Raw genomic sequence first — 14,301 nt, forward strand, 5'->3', positions numbered from 1 at the left:
CAGTATATCCAGATAAAATGAATGTGTATACAATTAATATAAACTGAACTTTTATCCTGATGCAGTGGTAACCCTGACAATCTGACGTTGCTCCAACCCCCCTAGACCTGTGTAGGACACCCTAATAGAGGCTGCACTTTCAAATCCACAATAAAAATGCAATTTTATTTCACTGAGCGTTGGATTGAATCTGGATTTTTTCTGCGCTTTCAAGATTGTGCTGCAGCGTTTTTTACCAGCAACCGTGATAATGTTATTTTCAAACAAACTGTTATTACCTGACTCTTCTTACTAGGCCCATTCCCACAAAAACTCATGTTAGTAGTAAACCAATCAATCACGTTTACCTCAGCTACCAAAGCCAATTTTCTTAGGTCCTCCGCTGGATCTTTCTTCATGCTGCTAGGGACTAGACTATTCCGGTTAACAACAATTATCATATGAGGACATGGAATAGATAATTGTTTTCACATTTTCTACAACTTTTCAGAACCTATCTTTTTTCAATTTGTAAAATCTTGTTCAAGACAGATTAAATACACAGAAGTAATGGGACCGAATCAGATGAAAAGTTATATATACCCTTTATCTATGCCTCAAAGTATTCAAATGCAAAAACAGGGTTAAACAGATCAGATTTATTGCAATTTAAATAGTACTTTAATAAAAACAATACAGGTGATATCTTCCTCAGCCGAGGGATTCGAGAATGGAGAAAGCTTCAAAGCAGAATCAGTTTTTTCTCATACAAACCAAATTAATGAGAGTTTAGATGTTTTTCGAGATTTACAGTTCTAGTCCTAGGTTAGTGTTTTTGCCCTGCCCACTCTGCAGCACAATACCGCATCAGGTGTCAGGATTCCCTTAAGCCGAAAGCTTTTCTTTGCGCTTGCTTACCAGCCGGTACCAATGCAGGACTTTGTCACAGTTCGCTTAATGTCTGAGGGCCAGATGTAAGACCCTATCAATTTAGGAGTCACAAATTGCATCCTTTTGCAATTTTTGACATGCAAAAAAGAATTTGCAGCAGTGTCTCAGACACTGTTTGCAATTCCCAATAGGGTCGCAAATTCCCGGCCTCATTAATGATCATGAGGCAGGTGCAATTTGCGACCACATTAGAAATGGCGGCCTGCTGGAGTAAGCAGACCACCATATCTGTGACTTCTTTTTAAATAAAATAGTTTTTTTTAAATGCAGCCCTCTTTCCTCAAAGGGAAACGGGAGGCATTTAAAAAAGAAAAATGTAATGTTTGTTTCATTTTTTAAGAGTAGGCAGTGGTCAGTGGGTCCACTGTCTGCTCTTAAAAAATATTTTCACACACACTCACAAAGGGGATGGAGTCCCCTGGGGACCCCTTCCAATTTGCGAGTTGCTTACCCCCGATTTGAAGTTGGTGGTAAACTGCAGAGTGTTTGCGTTCGCAATATAATCATATATGTAAGTGAGACCCACTGTTAGGTAGGGACGCCTTTGGCATACTCCTTCCTAATAGCACATCTTAAACCCTATTCTGTGAGTAGGTAATAGGTTACCGACTCCCAAAATAGGCTTTGTGCATAGGGCAGACCAATTTTGTGGTTGCAAATGGGCCGAACTCATGTTTGCGACCACAAAATATGGATGTACATCTGGCCCTAAGTGTCAAGTTCATCAGTCTCAACACCACCCAAACGAGTGGCAGCAAGACAGGATGAGACTAAGGTGTAAGCCAGCAGCCCCTCATTATTTTGACAATTTGTACCCCAAGATTTCAGGTTTTCTACCCTTAACGTATCAACGTTGTCATATCATTTAGTTCCATTGGCTATTCATGACAAGGCAATACGATGTGATCTGTAAAAGTATACAAACCCAGAAGAATTTGGTAATCCATTTCTTGCAATTTCCTTATGATCACTGTATACTGTATTTCAATTGTTTAATAAATTATTACATGCTCATAAATGGGCTGACTAATGTCCTCATCTATTGTCAGTATGTTCCCAGGCATACTCTCTGGGATGTAAGTAAATCTCTTAATATGTTATGGTTTTAATTCCTCTTTTGAAACCATTATGTATAATTCTGAGCAAAATCTTGATGAAAAGCATGTTGTCTCCCAGCCTGGTACATCTTCTATGTATTGCATTAATAACATTTCGCATGTTATTTATCTAGTGTTAGATCATAATTGTCTATTGCACACAGTTAAAAAGTACAGGTTATTATAGTATTTTCTCTATGTTACCTTTATTTTCAACATTTTCTAAGCACATATCATACAATATTCACCTTTTTATGTTATACTATTTGTCTTTCAATATTTTCAGTTTCTAACATTCTGCATGCTTTTACGATGCAGTAGCTAAATCAGACTTTGCACATGTACATTTGTTCTCAGTACATGAAACTGTCATACATTTGTCATAGTCATAAATGGCACAATTGTTTTCCAGGGTAGAATTTGGTAAAGATAGATGCAAGATAACATCTACACTTTATCAATTGCAAACCTGCATATTTCAGGCACTAGATCACTGAAAGGCTTTAAAGACAAATAGTTATTATCATTTACTATTTCAGATGCCATGTAAGATCCTCGGAATAAAGAGGATTCAAACTTGTAGTACGGGCTATTGGTCGAAAAGGCAGTTTGAAAGAAAATACATTTGCTGGATGACCCATCAATTGTTTCAGGGATTTCTCCACACTGAAAGAAAACAAGAATGCGCATATGAAATGGTTAATATATTGTTCTGTGTACTTTTGCAAACAATAGATAGTTAATTGTTTACCATTTTGGTCCAAAGTAGAACTGAATGATTGAATGTGAAAAAATAGATCACTTATTTAAATTCAAATATTGTCACTCCGAGATAATTAAAGTTGTAAGCAGAAAAAGGAACATTTGCTATTGCTTCACTGTAACGATCACGAATAGAGATTATCCCGCCTATTGTTGCATAACAAATAGAATGATGTTAAATTAGGCAAAGTTTATGAAAAGACCTGTGCACACTGATTGAATTCCCATTGGAATGCCTGAATGGAAGTTGATTATTTCAATATGCCATTTTTATCCTTGTACTTCTTATAAGGAAGGACTAAAAAAATCTATGCAGAGTATTGATTCTTAAATACATCAAAATTAATATTGATACTATGAAGTTATATTTGTCTTACTGAACCTAATATATGCAAAAATATATTTAAACATATGATACTTTTCAAAAAGAAAAATGCAATTGAACTGTTGAGGCAAAGATTGGATTTTCCATTTATAATCATTGTTGTAACTAGGGAGGATGGTGCAGAGAGTTGAGCACTTGCTGCCAGTGTTTGGTGTGAATTTAAGGGCTAATGCTTAAACATCAGAAGGGCTAGTTTGGGGGACCTTCACTGGAGGCAAGATGGCTCCTTGTGGTTTGTGTTTCGTGAGATGGACCCCATGAGATGCATTTCTAGAAGTTTGGGGCTATGCCAGGCTGGCATTTAAAATGTACAGACACATGAAGATACGCCAGTACTATGGATAATTTGGACTCAAGCGGCACTGAAACAGGGCAACCAGAGAAAGCAGCACACAGCCTTGACACCAGCGCTCTACACAAGGTAGGAGAGGCAAATCTGGAAGAAGAGCATGCACCGCTATATAAATGAACCCCTCCCAGATAGAACCTGACAGAAGACGAAAAGACAGCACTAGTAAGAACCCTCCTCAATGATGGTCTGCCTGCAAAGTCCATGACTAGGTGGAGACGGCAGAAAACTAACAGGATGAGCAGCTGTGAGGTTGAATCCCTGAATGTCATTGCCGTACGGTCTGTACCCTGAGGAAGGAAGGAGATACAGTGTGAGTAGTGCAACAATGAAGGAAGTGAGAGCAGACAGGAGGAAGCCACTAAGAACCTCATATAGAACCCACAAAGTTCTTTGCTCCATACCAATAAGGCTATGGATCCTGGACTAACATCAGAATTATTGCCAGAGCAGCAACCTCACCAAAGGTTTCATTACCATAGCAAACATTGTCCTAATTGGATCAAATTCAAATATCTTGTTCAACTGCACATGATACTGCATAGCCTCATCTCTATGATTTATTATCCACAGTGGTACTGGAAAACTAATGGACGCTCAGAGATTGTTCTTTCTGCAGGCTAAGGCCTGGATAACACTGTGGCATCTTCTGCTGCATAAGTGCTAATCAACAAGTGCCGCAGGCGGTGCTCTAGAATTATTACTCTCTTGAACACTTTACTATCCTTATTAACCCAGACACAACTTATTTCCCATTTGTTGTTGACAGGCTGGGGAAACCCAAGAGATCTAAGAAAAAAACTCTCTTTGATCTTCCCTTCCCTGCTGTTCATGGAATTGTAACCTCCTGGCCCGACTACTGTTGTTTTAAAGAAGTCACAGGAATAAAGAGCGCACAAGGGCCAAAAGCTATTGGAATGGCAGAAAACAGTTTAGATGCAATCATGAAAAAACTTACAAATATCAGCCTATCCTTTTTTTTAATTTTATTGTTTTATTGCAAGGAAATACAGCAGTACAAAGTTACACAAATAAAAAGATATCCACATTAAATACAAAGAATTTTCAAAGTTTATATAATTCAAGCAGCATAATTAAATCCATTCGGCAATAGGTGCCCACATTTTCTCCCCCAAAGCTCTTCTTTTAACCCCCTTTAACTTATAAATAGCAGACTCGATATTATACATAAACAATAGTTTTTCCCACCAAGTAAAAAACGAAGGAGGATCTGGACTAATCCATTCCTTAGTAATGCAGGACCTAACTGCAGCCATACATATAAATAAAAAATAAGAAATTGGTTTTAACCTAGTAGAGGTATGCTCGATGCCCAATAACACCAGTTCAGCAGTAACTTTAATCTCACATTTAAGAACAACAGAAAGGAAATTTTCAATTTGTTGAAAAAACGAGTTTGGGGCAAGAAAAAAACATATGTAATTCATCAGCTGCAAATTGCCCACAGCGACTGCAGTTGGTTCCTGTTGTCGTGCTCCACTTGACAACTTTACTTGGAGTATAGTAAAGATTATGTACACACATAAAATGTTGGGATTTCATCATCCCTGTAATCAGACAGTCTGAAGCAAGTTTAATAGAAAGCAAAATATCGATATCGGGTATACCTAAGTTGTTAGCCCATTTCGACTGACATTGTCCCAGATCGTCCCCACATTCCTGATTCAGGCTTAAATAAAGAGTTCCTTATACGAGGATTTTTCTGCAAAAGTTCTAACAGTGGAATTTTCATCGTTTTAACTGGGGTAGTTGATAAGTAACTCTGTAAAAAGCTTCGAAGTTGAAGAAATTTAAAAAAGTCATTTTACCAAAGAAAAGTTGTTCATTAATTCCTGAAATGAAGCAATTTGGCCATTACTAAATAAGTCTCCCAAATATCGTAATCCTTTCTGCTCCCACCTACACATCGTTAGGTCACAAAAAATGTCTGGTAGAAGACCCGTTGATATTAAGCGGGTATAAGAATTTAATTTAGGTAGAGCTAAGTGTTTTCAAACTTTTTGCCACACTCCAAAGGCTGCCTTCAATGTCTTATACTTTGTTTTTTTGTGGTAACTAGGCTCTACAACCTTGAGAAAGCTACCCTTCACTTTCTCGCCCATAATCATTTCATAAATCGACGGGGTTTGGCAGTTCAGCACTTTTACTCTATCTCCCTTTATTAGAGGACTTATATATTGTAGTGCAGCAGATAGGTAATAGAAAAAAAAGTAAGGAACATTCCAACCGCCACATTCGTTAATAAGTATCATTTTCTTAAAAGCTTTACAATGGCGTTTGTAGCTCCACAACAACCGAGAAGTACTCCTTTCTAAATTTAAAAAAAAGAGAGAATGGAATTCTAGTGGTATTGTGCGATACATATATAATACTTTTGGTAGAATTAGCATTTTTAAGATGTTAAGTCTACCGTACAATGATAAATGTAAATGATCTAAGCGCTGCAGTGTGATGTTAATTTGAGCTATCACAGGATTTATATTACGTTCTGGTATTTTCTCTATGGGCAAAGAAATCTTGATTCCTAAATATGTAACCTCTAGAGTAATGGGGATATTCGAAGGTGGGTTATCCCCAGAGCAAAGAATCTGCGTTTTCTCCAGATTGAGTTTGTAACCGGAAAAAGACCCAAATTGTTTGGCAAGGTAATTAATCGCTGGTAGAGCTGTCTGGACATCAGTAGTGGTTATCACTATATCATTGGTATAGGCTAGTGCTCGATAATTGACATTAGCTAAATTAATAGGTTTAATTTTTTGTTCCAAAATAAAACGATTAATTAAAGGGTTGATATAAAAAGCAAAAAGTAGAGGTGAGCAGGGACATCCTTGTCGGGTGCCCCTAGTGATTGAGAAAGAAGGGGAGATTTGCCCATTAATTCGAATGCAAGCTTTAAGAGCAATGTACAAAGTTTTTAAAGCCTTTATAATGCCTAAACCTAGTCCCTTCCTGGATAAAATTTCCCATAGATAGCCCCAGGCAACCCGGTCAAAAGCTTTTTCAGCATCTAAAAATACAAGTCCAACATTAGACGGAGTTGCTTGGGACCAATCCAAGAACGTAATCGCTCGTCGGATGTGGAGCAGTGTGGCTCAGGGGTTAGAGGCGGCAGACCCGGAAGCAGAGATCGGTCCAGGACCAGGGTTCAATTCCCCGCCTCAGCGGGTCTTGGGCTCAAAAATTCCTCGGACTCGATAATTCTCGTTCTGGTGCCTACTTGACTCACGGGTTCACACTCTGTGACTCTGGGCAATAGCTTGCTTAATCTCTACTACGGCCCCTCGCGGCGGGATGCCTGGCTTTCACCTTGTGGATACCCTGCTGGGGTTATCTCACAGGGGAATACCAGGACGGGTTCCCAAGGCAAGCGCCTTGATGCCTTTGGGTGATACGTGCGCTATATAAATCGCAATACATTTAAATGTGATCCGCAGTGTCTCTGGCTGGAATAAAACTGTGTTGAAATATAGAAACTAACGGAGAAATAATATTAGATAATCGTGAGGCTAGGATTTTAGAGAAAATTTTGCTATCGGCATTTATAAGTGATATGGGACGAAAGGATGAAGGTAATATTGGGGGTTTGCCCTTTTTGAGAAATACAGTAATTATAGAATCATGCCATGATTGAGGGGCAATACCTTGTTGAGCTCTTAGACATAAATCCACTAGTTCTAATTTTAAGACACCCCGAAAATGTTTAAAGAACTCTAAAGGAATAGCGTCAGGGCCTGCCACTTTTCCTGAGGCTAAAGACATCAGAGACAGTTCAATTTCCTCCCAAGTAATTGGTGAATCCAATTTCTCACTCTCATGACTGGGTAAAGTAGCATTCAAAGCTGATTCAGTAAATTGAGTGATCTGAGCTAAGCAGTCTCCCGCAACATCCTCAGTGTACAATTTAGAGTAGAAATCACAAAATACTTTGAGTATATCTTCTATTTTGTTAACAGTTGTCCCAGTCAGGTTGTTAATTTTATCAATGCTAGCAAATGCCGCTTTCTGCCTAGCCCTCTTAGCCAAATATTTTCCTGAGTTTTCTCCAACTTCATAAACTTCCATCCGAAAAACGGAGATTTGCTGAGCAAACTTTAAAGCAAATCCTTGATGAATCTTGACTTTAAGAGCCAATAGTTCCTTTATAATAGTTTCTGTAGCTGATTCTTTGTTGCAAGCCTGCATAATTCGAATCTCCAGCAGTCTTAAATTATTCATTTCTATTTCCTCTCGCTTTCTAGTCTCCTTCTGTTTTCTTATTGAACAGCTCAGTGTTTCTCCCCGAACCCCCCACTTGAAAGCGTCCCAAATTACTTCTAAGGAAGCAGTTCCCTTGTTGTTGGCAAAAAACTCAGGAATCCAAGTGTTCATATGTTCAACATAAGAAAAATTAAACAATAGTTTGCGATCAAAAGACCATGATCGATGGGTAGGTAGAGTGTTTAGCTCAAAGTTAAGAGTTATAGGATTATGGTCTGATATAATTTTTGGTAACACCCTCTATTTCATTTGAATGAGTTCATTATATAATGTCTTAGAGACAAAAAAGTAATCCAGCCAAAAGTGTCCTTGATGGGGGGCGGAAAAAAAAGGACATCCAAACGTTCCCCCCCCTTTTTTCATACCCCACATCTAACAATCTATACCCTTGGATAATCCCCTTAATTGCCTTAAATACATTCTTCTTCCTCCCTACACTACCGTAAATATCGAATGTTTCATCCAAATGTAAATTAAGATCTCCACATAATATAACATTGGGTGGCCATAAAGCTAGCTCCACACTTAAATGATGTAATACTGTGGGATCATCGACTGTAGAGGCATATATTGAGCAGATAGTAATAGTCAGTCCCCCAAATTTAAGTTCAGCAATAACCCATCGTCCCAATGGGTCTTCTTTGATTCTTTTAACTTCCCCTATTCCAAACCTCTTTAAAATTGCCACCCCTCTTACTGTAGAGCTTTGACGGGAACATCCTACTACTTCCAATCCATGATCTCTAAGCCACCCTCTGTTTGCCCAGGAGATATGGGTCTCCTGTATACAGATTAAATCCAGCCACATAGATTTTATCATCTGAGCCATTATACCCCTTTTTCTTTTGTTATTTAGACCACAAACATTAATGGAACATATCGTCAGTTTAGCCATTATGTTGTTTTAGTACATTAGCACAGTTAAACATATAGTAACTGAAAATTCCAAAAATTGGCACCTGCTGTACAAAAATCATAAACTTAGAAACAATACATCCTTCAGCTGTATTTCCTTGCACCCAAAAGATAGCCTTTTCCCACCCACAACCCCCCCAGCACACCCTTCCCAGCCCACCCTCTTCCCAGCACCCCCCCACCGGAAGCTTAAGGGCAAATGCCCTCATTGATGGAAAGTGAGTGTGAGCTATGTGATTCCACCCGGGCCGACCAGACCTAAATAGTGCCGTATCTCTGGCATAAAAAGAAAAACAAAAAAAGTAAATGAAAGGTAGAGGGGCAACCCGCCAAAACTAAAAAATGATATAATCATTATCCTTATCCTATCAATCTCTACTGCATTGCATCTAAGAATTGTTGTGCTTTAATCTCAGATACAAAAGAAATGGTTTCCCCTTATGCACAACCTTAAGTTTAGCAGGATTTAGGAGAAAGACTTGCCCCCCCCTTAGACTGTATTGGTGCCATTAGTTGTTTAAGTGTCCAGCGTTGCTGCACTGTCGCCGGGCAAAAGTCAGGTTAAACAAAAAACTCATGCCCCAAACCCTTTCTGGTTTTTAAAGGCCTGGCCAAATCGTACAGAATCTCGCGAAGTAAGTAATTCTGTAAACATATAAGGATAGCTCTTGGGTTTTTGTCCCCCCCCCCCCGATCGCGTTTTTGATTAAAGGGAAAACAATGGGCTCTTATAACTTCTTTATTCCAATCCCATCCTTTGAGATCCTGAAAGGCGTCTGAGAGCATCTCTACAAAAAAACATCGAACATCCTTTCTCTATGATTGTTCAGTCACTCCCAATATAGGTAAGTTGTTGCGCCGTGCGCGATTTTCCAAATCGGTCAATTTCCAATCAATGTCTTGTCTAGTACCGTTCAAATCCTTAATTGAAGTTTTTTGTGTAGACAATTCATCTTCCACAGCAGAAATACGAGCTTCAGTCTCCTGTACTCTTAAATTAGTTTCGGTACTAGACTTGGCTAAGTGGCGAACAACATTCTGCAGCTTACGCACAGCTCCTTGAGTGCGGAGTCCATCTGCTTTAGTCTCTTCTCTATGAGCCATAATCAGTCTATACATAGATGTCTGTAATTTGTATATTGATTTTAATGTGATCTCTTCATCTCCCTCCAATAGTTCTGGGGATTCAGCCTCCGTTTCATACCAGCCCCTTCCCACTGTGGCTGATTTATTGAGCCTAGATTTTCACCTGTGAGGGGATTTGTGGCCTCTACAGCCCTACGAACAGTATCAGGAGCTCCTTCGTTCAGCAGGAAATCGGAGCCAAGAAGTTCCTCTTCAGAAATTTGATTACAGTCATCAGCCCAGTCTTTTACAGGCTGATGACCCTCATTGAATAACTCCTCATCAAGTTCCCCATCAGATGCTATCGACACATCAGACATGGAAAAGAATTGACCACCTGATCCAATGGATTCTGCATCATTTAAAGGCTGATCATTCGCCCTAGGTGAGACTCTGACTTCCTCTACGGCTTGACAAAGTTCAGCTAAATCGTCGTCACCCACTCCAGCTCTATCTCCAGCTGTAGACAAAGCTGAGTTTAAAGAGGGCTCGTTTGAAAGAATTACGCCATGATTCTTAGGAGTAGCATCACGTAAGACATTAGAAGATGTCTGCTCATTATTATTGTTCTTAGAGGAGTTAGCTATGTTTTGTTTCCTGAATAAATCAGGTATTACAGGTTCTTTAATAGTCCCATTCTGTTGACGAGCCCGAGTCTCTGTCTCTATCACTGAGATTGACGCTGTTGTAGTTTTTTCCACAGCACTTGGCGTAGTATTTGTGGCGTTAGCTGAGTTAGTTACGTTTTTTTTTACTCCTCTGCCTTTGGGCGCCATAGCTGTTCCTTAAGTCGTTCGATAGCTCGCAGGTCTCTTTCTATAACAGAAATCCTTGTACCGATATCAGCAGACTTACAAGCCTTTGAGCGAGCTACTAAAGAGCAGTCTAATTATATATCGATGTCTGTAGCAGCTTATAACAGTGTCAGTAAGTTTACCTGAGCTTTAGGGGTTTTTTTTTTTGGCACTGAAAATGTCTTAAGCTAATATCCCCTCGGCGCAAAAATGTTGTTACTGTGCAACTGTGTTTCCAAGTAGCCTTCAAGACTATTGGTTACAGTATCTGTTATGTGCTAGTCCAGACACAAAGTTTCAATGTTACACAACAGGAGCTTCCTACCGGGAAATGCGAAAGCCTTCGATGTCCTTAAGTTGTTAATTCCTTCCACCCACTTTCACACACCTCCGTCAGGGATTTTCTGCAACTCTCGCCTTCACCTCCGGGGTTACGGCCCGCAGCGCCGCAATACTCCGAAACTCGGTGGTGATTCCCGCCGGCGTCTCTCTCCTATCACTGGAGATCCGCGGCTCGGAGCTCTTAACTCGTAGCTCCCGCCCGTGGCACATGGCAGCAGCCGCCTATCGTTTCACAGCCCCCGAGCACAAAACAGCACAGAACAGTCACGGAAATTCGCAGCACAGCTCCTTGATTCCTGTCGGCGTTTCTCCTCTCTCACCGAAGCGCCGCTGTTCACGCCGCGGTTCGCGTCTCCAGACCCGGGCGCACAGCAGCCCCGCAGCCTCACAGCCTCGAACAGCCACGAAAGTCCGAAAGAGTCCGAAATGCCCGCAACTCAGCACGACAGTGGCAGCAGGGAAATGAGAGACTCAGCTCAAGACGGCAGCAGCAGGAGACTCATTGACAGTCAAAGCCAGGTCAGGTCGGACATCCGGGAGAATGCCACGGCTCCTCACTCGGCAGCAGAGGCGGCCGCCATCTTGCTCAAATATCAGCCTATCCATAGGAAAACTGGATGCCACGACATCAGAACTTTCCACTAAAGTAAGATCATTCCGATCAGATCTGTTCTCATTCAATGGTAGAATGGATACAGGAGAAAAGGAAATATCTGAAATGGATGGGTGATTAGACACTGCAGCAGACTGGGGTCATGCTCTCTGGTTTCTGAGGAGGAAAGTCACTGATCTTGAAGACAGAGCGAGAGGGGACCATGTCAGCGTCCATGCTATTCTACAGAAACTAGAAAAAGATTATGTTGTAGGATTTATAATCACTCTCATTCCACATATTACCACACTGACCATGTAGACAACATTGGAAATTAGGAGGGCCCTCTGGAGCCTGCAAAAGAGAAATAATGACAAGCCACGTCCAACTTATTTTCTGTTTCCTTCATCAAAACGTCAGGAAGCTTTTGGTGTCTGAAACAGAAACAGGGCTTTTTGACATGGAGGGGCCTAAAATAAATATCTCAGTGGATTATTCAATGGGGGGCAACTTGAAAAGATACATTTCCTTGTGTTACACTGTCGCCTTTACGAAAAATGGATTTAACATTTGGCTTATTAGAATCTCCGACAATGTTGTTCATGGGCCAGGTCAAAACAAAATCAGAGGGCTTGGTATCCCTCTAAGGCTACTTGGAATGAGAAGACACAGAAGCAACTCCAACACCTTTTTCAGTTGTGGACTATGATGACTTAAACCAAGCCACTAGGCCATCATAGGCAGATACATAAGCTAGTCACAAAACAAGTACTATATAGGTCCACGACTACACCAGTAAAGCTTGAAGAAAATAATGGAGAAATCTAGAGCCCCACTGAAATACAGAACAAAGGGAAACAGATTAAGAACTTTTCTCTGTGGTCACATCATGAATTGCCTGTGATGCGTGCTGAGCAAAGCAACAATTCAAGTATTAGCTTATATTGCACTTTTACGTACGAGGGAGTTCATGTCCTTGATTTATCATATAACTCTATGCAATGTTGTGTTCCTAATTTTTACACAATCATTGCTCACCCATAGTTCGATAGGAATATACTTTACCCACTGGGGTAAATATATAATAAGTACATTTTGCTAGCAGGCAACACACAGTGATTCTGGAACATTTGTTTGTCTATATGTCTACCCAATGAGCATAACCAGCATTGTGGACACTGGTATACTTACTTCTACACGCAGGTTGTAGACACCTATCAAATTGTATAATATGCTGTGTGATGGCATAAATCATCATCACTCAATCTCTCATCTGCCACAGGGATGAGAAACTGCACCTCTATTCCCTTCTATATTAGCAGGCAGTCTATGCACACCTCCCACACTTGTAACCCATTAGAGATAGTGCACAGGCAATTTGATTCTTTCTGTCATATACGGCACAGGATAAAACCCAGAACATTTGAGAAAAGTTTCTACACTACAGTTTTAGTAATGGGGCAAGTTCATCACATTTAACAGAGAGCATACATTTTGTTTGTAGCTGTTACTTAGCACTGTAACTTTCCGACTCTCCCTCTCTTCCCCTTCCTTTCCCTGTTCATTATTATAGGAAATGCACAGCACTACCTGCTTTTCCATTTTCTGTGTAACTTTAGGAAACATGACCTGACATACCTGTTTTGGAGTCTGTCCATTTTCTTCTGCTTAGTGCCAAACAGCAATAGATAACTCTACCATAACTTTAGCCACTGGTTATATATTCGGGTAGTGTATATACACCAGCCAATACCACCTTATCACCTTTGATAAGAAAGGAAATGTAGGATTACCGAGACCACACTCTGGGAATAAGTGCATGATTACACACAGCCACTTAACTGCTCCACTTAAGTTTGTGTCTTTGAAGGTAAATGGATTATCTCATTTTATTATAAGGAAAAAAACATTCGGCCCCACTTGCAGGCTAAAGGAGCAGATATCGCATGGATTCAGGAAATGCACCTGTCAACAACCAAATCCTCAAACCTGAAACATGATATTGTGGGGTCAGTAATTACCAATAGTTAACAAGTAGACTCCCAAGGGACACATGTGAGCACATTTTCGTGCTCTATTAAATGTTCTATTACCATCTTCATCAAACGTACGCTACTTCCCAAGCTATTGAAACTCTGGGTCAATGATAAAGGCAGATATATATTTGAGAAGTTGAATATATCAAACAAACTAATCTTTGCAGGATCAATCTCTACACCCAATTATGACTGAAAATAATTCTTAGTACATATATCCAAGTTTCTACATGAATTTAGGGACACTAGAATGACATTGAGCAGAGACCGGAATCTGGTGCAAGATCCCCTACTTAATAAGAAAGACCCACTGGATTGGACAGATCCAGATAACAGAACAATGCTCCACAATACATCCAATTGATGTGATATTTAAGACACTCAGCAGGTAAGTTCTGCACTATTTATCTAATTCTAGAATTGAATATTCCTTATTGCAGGGTTCAGTGGTAGTGGTCAAACAGAGCTGCAATATACGGGAGAGTGGGATGACAGATCATACCCCAATCCAGTACCAGATTTGAAGATGATAAACTCCTCCCCAACCATGTCGAGCATGTACAATTCTCAATAGAGGACCCCAGAGAGAGAAAAACACTTTGAAAGTATGTTAGACCTGGCAACCTTGGCATGATTTTCCCCCTAACCCTTTGCCTTTAAACCTCCTGTTTTGTTGACTTTGTTTTTACTGGCCTT

General features: G+C 40.1%; 1 protein-coding gene across 1 annotated transcript in view; it reads right to left on the reverse strand.

Moving 5' to 3' along the window:
- Positions 1-567: 567 nt before the first annotated feature.
- The window catches only part of LOC147663990 (interleukin-18-like), a 252,951-nt gene continuing 239,217 nt past the window's right edge, over positions 568-14,301 (reverse strand). Inside the window, exon 6 of the mRNA XM_086950024.1 lies at positions 568-2,693. Within this exon, the coding sequence (XP_086806150.1) occupies positions 2,475-2,693 (219 nt within the window). The 3' untranslated portion in view covers positions 568-2,474. The remainder of the gene's footprint in view (positions 2,694-14,301) is intronic.

The sequence above is a fragment of the Lissotriton vulgaris genome, unplaced genomic scaffold (assembly GCF_964263255.1).
Source record: "Lissotriton vulgaris unplaced genomic scaffold, aLisVul1.2 SCAFFOLD_184, whole genome shotgun sequence".
Taxonomy (NCBI): Eukaryota; Metazoa; Chordata; class Amphibia; order Caudata; family Salamandridae; genus Lissotriton; species Lissotriton vulgaris.